This window comes from Oratosquilla oratoria, unplaced genomic scaffold, assembly GCF_046742065.1.
Source record: "Oratosquilla oratoria isolate Oo_2021 unplaced genomic scaffold, ASM4674206v1 SCAFFOLD250, whole genome shotgun sequence".
NCBI lineage: Eukaryota > Metazoa > Arthropoda > Malacostraca > Stomatopoda > Squillidae > Oratosquilla > Oratosquilla oratoria.
The window spans coordinates 65,638-72,664 of NW_027467602.1; the positions used below are offsets into that span (position 1 = coordinate 65,638).

The 7,027-nt window shown below is 35.4% G+C and overlaps 1 protein-coding gene across 1 annotated transcript; it reads right to left on the minus strand.

The window, feature by feature from the left end:
* Positions 1 to 267: 267 nt before the first annotated feature.
* LOC143022972 (uncharacterized) lies at positions 268 to 2,299 on the minus strand. The gene is made up of 3 exons (XM_076181404.1): positions 2,154 to 2,299; positions 1,257 to 1,891; positions 268 to 1,060 (listed from the first exon to the last, which is right to left on the minus strand). Exons 1-3 carry the CDS (start codon positions 2,293 to 2,295, stop codon positions 320 to 322), a joined length of 1,518 nt encoding a protein of 505 aa, XP_076037519.1. The 5' UTR covers positions 2,296 to 2,299; the 3' UTR covers positions 268 to 319.
* Positions 2,300 to 7,027: the final 4,728 nt, after the last annotated feature.

Sequence of the window (7,027 nt, forward strand, 5' to 3'; positions counted from 1 at the left end):
CAATAGTAATGATAATTCACAGGCCTGCGTTTGAAAAAAAAAATTCTGTTCCTGCGGTTTTCTTTAGTGATTCCTAACGAAATTGTTCTCCTAAATTGAAATATGACATTCATTTTGCTCAATCAGGTCTGGTTTTTGAGATACAGCGCACTACTGTTTTTAGAAAAGGGCCATTTTTGAAAAAATCCCTTATTTATATAAAAGTTATTTAATAAATTACAATTACTTGTAATAAAAAAATACCGACTCAATTCGACTTTCTTTTAATTAATTTTAAACTTACAGACTACTTATGAGCTTACCCAGGAGTGCAAAGAAACTATTTTCCAAGAAAAGAAGTCCTTGATGACTTCCGCTTGTGAAGCGATGTTGGTTCGTCGCGTTTAAGACACCAGCAATAGTCAGCTAACATGTTGATGTCCCAGCGTCCTTGATATCTTGTCTCCATCGTCTTTATGTCTTGGTGAAATCTTTCTCCTTGTTCCTCGCTATAATCTCCACAGTTTGCCGGAAAATAGTCAAGATGTGACTGGAGAAAATGCATTTTTATCGACATGCGAGCTCCCATTTTTTCGAAGCTTTTCATAAGCTCATTTACATGTGAGATATATTCTGAGCTTCTTTTATTTCCCAGAAAACCGTCGATTACTTTACTAAACGCTCGCCATGCTTCTTGTTCACTGGCTTCCATATTGGTGTAAAAATGCTTGTCCTTTAACAGAGTTCTAATTTGGGGACCATCAAATATGCCTGCATGGAGCTTGGCATCACTGATCTGTGGGAATTTTTGCAGTAGATACTTAAAAGCTTGGCCTTCTTTATTCAGTGCTTTGACAAAGTTCTTCATCAGGCCAAGCTTTATATGAAGAGGAGGCAGTAAAACATTTTTGGGAGGGACTAGAGGTTGAGCTACCACATTGTGGCAGCCAATTTGGAATGCCTCTCGAGATGGCCAGTCTTTTTGCTTATAGTGAAGACTATCCGCCCGGCTATCCCATAAGCACATGAAGCATGGATATTTTGTGTAGCCTCCTTGCATCCCAAGAAGAAGGCACACAACCTGAAAGAAAACATATTGATGCATATTGATGTACATGGTTCCTAAGAACTTCTATTTTTTGCATAGGCAATTTTCACTAAGTTTATTAGGGGTAGGGAGAAACTAATATGTGTATAATATCCTTCTGTCATTGGTATTTAGAAACAAACATTCCTTGAAATATTTAACAAGTTCAATAAAGTAAAATATATCTTACCTTGAGATCACCACATATTAACCAGTTGTGGTTAGAGTACTTGATTGTATTAATCAATACTTTCATATTTTTGTAGCTTTCTGTTAACTGAACTGAATGGCCAATAGGTACAGATGCCATTTTATTGCCAATATTTAAGAGTACTGCCTTCAAGCTTCTGCTAGAAGAATCAATAAAGAGCCTCCATTCACTTGGTTGGTAAGGAACGCCAAGTGCCTCAATTAAACCTTTTACATCATTGCAATACACCAAAGAGCTGCAAGAATCAACTGCAAAGAACTTTCGAAACTCTTCGTCTCTATTTCTGAACCAAAAGTATGTAGTTTCTTGAGAGAGGAGGTTGCTCTCACTAAGGCGGGATGCAAGAAGTTGTGCGTTCTCTTTAGAAAGACCAAGATCTCTAGTCAAGTCATTTAATTGGCCTTGAGTGAGTGGTCTTGGCAAAGTCATTGTAGACGTAGTTTGATATGTCACTGAAGTGTCAGTGTCATCCACTTCTATATCTTCTATATTGTCTTGTAGCTCAGTATTTTTAGGTGGAAAAGGAACTGGAACTCCTGGACCATGTGGTTGTGGTTTAATGGCAGAAGGAACATCAGGATAGACTACAGTGTGTTTGTTCTTCTTATTGACACCTGAAAAAAAGTTTCGCATACTTAATTTACATACTTTTAATTCACTCGACCCTCGTTTCTACATTTTTATACACATTTTTCATACCAGGTAAATTTACAATTTTTAAATACAATCAATTTTTATATACAATTTAACCACAATTTTTCTACCAGAATAATACACTATTTTTATACACAATTACAATTTTAATAGGCTACCAAAAGATTTGTATAAACATTTCTAGATTTGTCAAGGACTATATTGTTAAAGTAATTATCTCACCTTTAAGATTTGTCATGCAAAAATAGCAGTCTGTAATGTGGTCCTTGCCTTCTCTCCACACCATAGGTACACCAAATGACAAACAGTTCGTTTTGCCCTCACTCCAGCGTCTTAAGGCTATGACACAGGCTTTGCAGCACATATGTGGAGCAAAAATTTTGTCTTGATCACCTAGCTTTATTCCAAAATATGCATTGTAAAGGAACTTTACTAACGGCGTTATAGTGCATTGCTGGTCACTAAAAGTTACCTTTCCACAAACAAAACAAAATCTATCAGGACTGTTTTTACACTTTCTATTCATTTTTATGAAATATAAGGAGTTTTGCTAATGTATTTGCCTGCAAAAAAATTCACAAAGATAAATAAAGTTTTAGAAATACACTTTAAACACTGTTCATAGATGAGAAAAGTCATGGATTAAAAAACCAACACTTAGTTGGAGAGTGAGCAAGCAACACACAACCACTCGCGCTCGCGGTCAGCTAGAGACTGAGCTCTCTAACGCCATCTAGGGAGCTTGGTCTGTATCTTAAAAACTAGACCTGATTGAGCAATATGAATGCTTGATTTGGATTTAGGAGACAAATTTTATTAAGAATCGTCTATGAAACCCTCAGGAACATTTTTGACGCAGACCAGTGTAATGATAACAATATTAATAATTATAATGATAAATATATTAATGTCATTAAAGAAAATAATGATAATAATAATAACAATAATAATAATAACAATGATAGAGTAATAATAATAGTAATGATGATGATAACAATAGTAATGATAATGATAACAATATTAATAATCATAGTGATAAATATATTAATGTCATTAAAGAAAATAATAATGATAATAATAATAACAATAATAATAACAATGATAATAATAATAATAATAATGATAATAATAATAATAATAATAATAATAATAATAATAATAATAATAATAATAATGATAATAATAATAATAATAATAATAATAATAATAATAATAATAATAATAATAGTAATAGTAATAATAATAATAATAATAATAATAATAATAATAATAATAATAATAATAATAATAATAATAATAATAATAATAATAATAATAATAATAATAATAATAATAATAATAATAATAATAATAACAATAATGATAACAATAGTAATAACAATGATAATAGTAACAATAACAGTAATAATTATTATAGTGGTGGTAGTAATAACAATACTAATAATGTCAATAGTATTCATATTGATACATTAATAGTAATAATGATATTAGTTATGATAATAATGATGACAACGATGACGATAATAATAACGATAATAACGATAACGATAATAATAACGATAACGATCATAATAATAATCATAATAACGATCATAACAATGATGACAATAATAATCATAATGATGATAATGATGATAATGATGATAAATATGATATGATAAATATGATAATGATATATGTGATAATATGAATATGAATAATATGAATAATATGAATATAAATATGAATAACAATAGAAAATTATGATAAGATAAAAGAGAAAGAAATTGGAGGAATTTGCAGCAAGCCTACTGCCTGTTGCTCACACGTTAACACAACGAATAATGAACACCAAAGATAGAAAGACGAAACTAAGCATTGTTGTACCCACAGAGTACGACAAAACAAGTTGAATAAAGTGACGAATTTTACAGGCACGAAAATTTGGACGTGAAAAAAATAATGAAAAGTAGACAATAATAAAAAGATCATTGAATAAATGAAAGTATAATGAATAAATAAATAAAGTTATTGATAGATAGGCAAAGGAATATGTAAATAAACCAGTTGGTGAATATACAAATAAATAAATGAATAGACAAATAAAGGTAAGAGAAAAATGTATAATAGTAAAATAATTATAATAATGATGACATATGGCATACTTAAGGACCAAAAGAGTCTGCAGCCTTGGTCAACCATGTTTATTACTACCTGTGTGGTGTCTTGGAGTTCCGTAGTGGGAAGTGAGAAACCCATGGGAGGGCAAAGACCTGTCGGTTGCGGGAAGCGGACCCGATGTTTTGGTCGCCTCCACCCCTGGCCAGGTCTGTCAGGAACCAACGCGGGAAGCCCGCAGTGGGTCCCGGAAATCGAACTCACGACCATCTGCCCATAGATTCTACGTAGCATCATAGATCTAATGCGCGCGTTTGCTAATTCCAACATTTATTTATATGTAATATATATTATATTGTTATATATCATATACATTACACATTATGTATATATCATGGAATCAGAAATTTACCTTACGAAGAGAGGCTTAGGCATCTTAACTTTCACTCTCTGGAAAGACGCAGAGTGCGGGTTGATCTAATAGAAGTGTTCAAGTGGATCAAAGGCTTTAACAAGGGTGATGCAAACAAGGTCATCATATTAAAACAACAGGTCAGGACTCGCAGTAATGGTTATAAACTAGGCAAATTTAGATTTAAAAAGGAAATAGGCAAGAATTGGTTCACTAATAGGGTGGTCGACGAATGGAATAAACTTAGTAACCATGTAGTAAGCGCTGAAACTATCAGTTGTTTTAAGAAAAGATTAGATAACTTTATGGATGGGGTTGTTTTATTTGTTTTAATCAATTTATTACGCTCAAGGAGCGTCAAACCTAGTACAAAAGTGTAGCTATGTACAGAGTACTAGTGACACACAGGACACTCTCGAATCATAACTGATGGAATTATTTACAGTTTATCACCTACTAAAGTGCGAGTGATACAAAAAATATATCCAGTGATCACCTTCTGGCAAATATTTACATATATAGATAATTAATTGTCGATGTGGTATCAAAGTTGTTGGCATATGGGGTGTAGCGCAGCCTGCACAACGTGTACCTCGGCACCTCTCTGGTCTCACCCGTCTACATCGTGCAGTAGTCGGGTTTGTGTCGGGCACTCACAACATTCTGTCGTCTCACCAGAAGTTCGCTGCGTTTGTATGCATGTGGAAGTGGAAGGACGTTCTCGTGGTGTTGGATGATTACACTTGAAGCCCTCTCAGCATTACCATGGTGACGTGTAGGGAAGCAGGCGGCTTACCGTACCATCCATTTGTAATAGGGCAATAGTAGTAGCAGCTGGCAGATCCATATTACAGACATTCCTTGTTATTATGTTCAGGGAACAACAAACCTAGTGCAAAAGATAACTATTTACAGATTATTAGTGACACTTAAGATATATCCGAATCATAACTGACTGATTTCATTATGTATAGTTTAACACCCACCGAAGTGCGGGTGTTGCAATAAGATTAATTCTAATTTATCACATTCAAGCAAATATTTACAGACATCAAGAACTGATTGTCGATGAGGTATTAAAGGGGCTACCGTGGGGCAATCAATGCAGTAGTGCTCTAAACTGTTGGCGTTAGGGGTGTCGCACAGCCTGCACGATGAGTACCTCGGTACACTTTCGGTCTCACCCACTTGCCACACTGGTCTGTAGCTGAGCCTGAGTCGGGCACTCACAACATTGTGTCTTCTCACAATAAGTCCACTACTTATGTGGAAGAGGAAGAAAATTCTCGTTGTGTTGGATGGATACACTTGTAGCCCTCTCAGCATTGCTACGGTGGCGAGTAGGGGAGCAGGCAGCTTGTCTTACCATTCGCTTGTAAGAGGGTAGGAAGGCAGTAGTAGTAGTGGCAGCTGGTGGATCCATACTACAGGCTGTCCTTGCTAGCCGATCAGCGGTGTCATTGCCCAGTAGTTCAATATGGGATGGAATCCACAGGAAGTGTACCATCTGTGAGTTTTCATGAGTTGTGGCCAGTTGTCGCATTATTTGTGTTACCACTTGTTGGTGTTCAGGCTTGGTAGATGAGAGAGCGCGGAGGGCTGATTGAGAGTCGCAGATGATCAAGCCGTTTTCTCCAGTCCGTGTCAGCAAAGTAACAGCGTCCAGGAGCCCATGCAACTCGCAATACGTGGAGCTTGACGAATTAGGGAGTCGATGGCCTGCCCAGCCCCCGAGTGCTCCACTACTCTGTATTCCACTGAAGAGGATCACAGTCCGTGATCGAAATATATGGATATAATTTATTTCATTTCTTCTTATCCAACACAGTGGGTTCTTGTTGAATTTTACGAATGTGTTACGACATTACTTTGTAGTTATATATATATATATATATATATATATATATATATATATATATATATATATATATATATATATATATATATATATATATATATATATATATATTACACAGAAACGCGCGCGCCTTCTCCGCATACAGCGCATACAACAGTGCATACAGCGCATACAGCTCATACAACAACGCATACAGCGCATACAACAGCGCGTATAGCGCATACAACAGGTCCACGGGAGAACAGTGACCCAACAGGTTTGACGAGGAACCACAGAACTGTGTTTATTTTCAAGAACACGCATAAGGTCTCCGGTTACCACGAAGAGCAAAAGCTGGCAGGCAAAACGGGTTGCATTAACAGAAACTCTTAAGGTGGGGATATCACACCGGGCAATTTCCACAGGCTTCGCCAGCGTAGACAGTTGAGAGTTCGTTTGAGTGAAAACGACTTCGGTTACAATATTTCATTTTTCAAATTTCCAAATATGATTTTTTTTGTCGTATATATCAAAGCTGAATAATGAACTAAGAGATTGTAAATCTATACCAAAGTTAGAAATACTCTTGAAATGTTCTTGGAGAAGTCTAGGTTTCTGTAAGCGAAGTCATATTCTAGTTATTCAAATGGAGGTTGGAGGTAGGAGGATGTCGAAGGTAAAATAGCCCAGTGTGATAACCCCTTTACTCTTGTTCTTTGAGGGTGGTTGACGCAAAGGCGAATAGAGTCA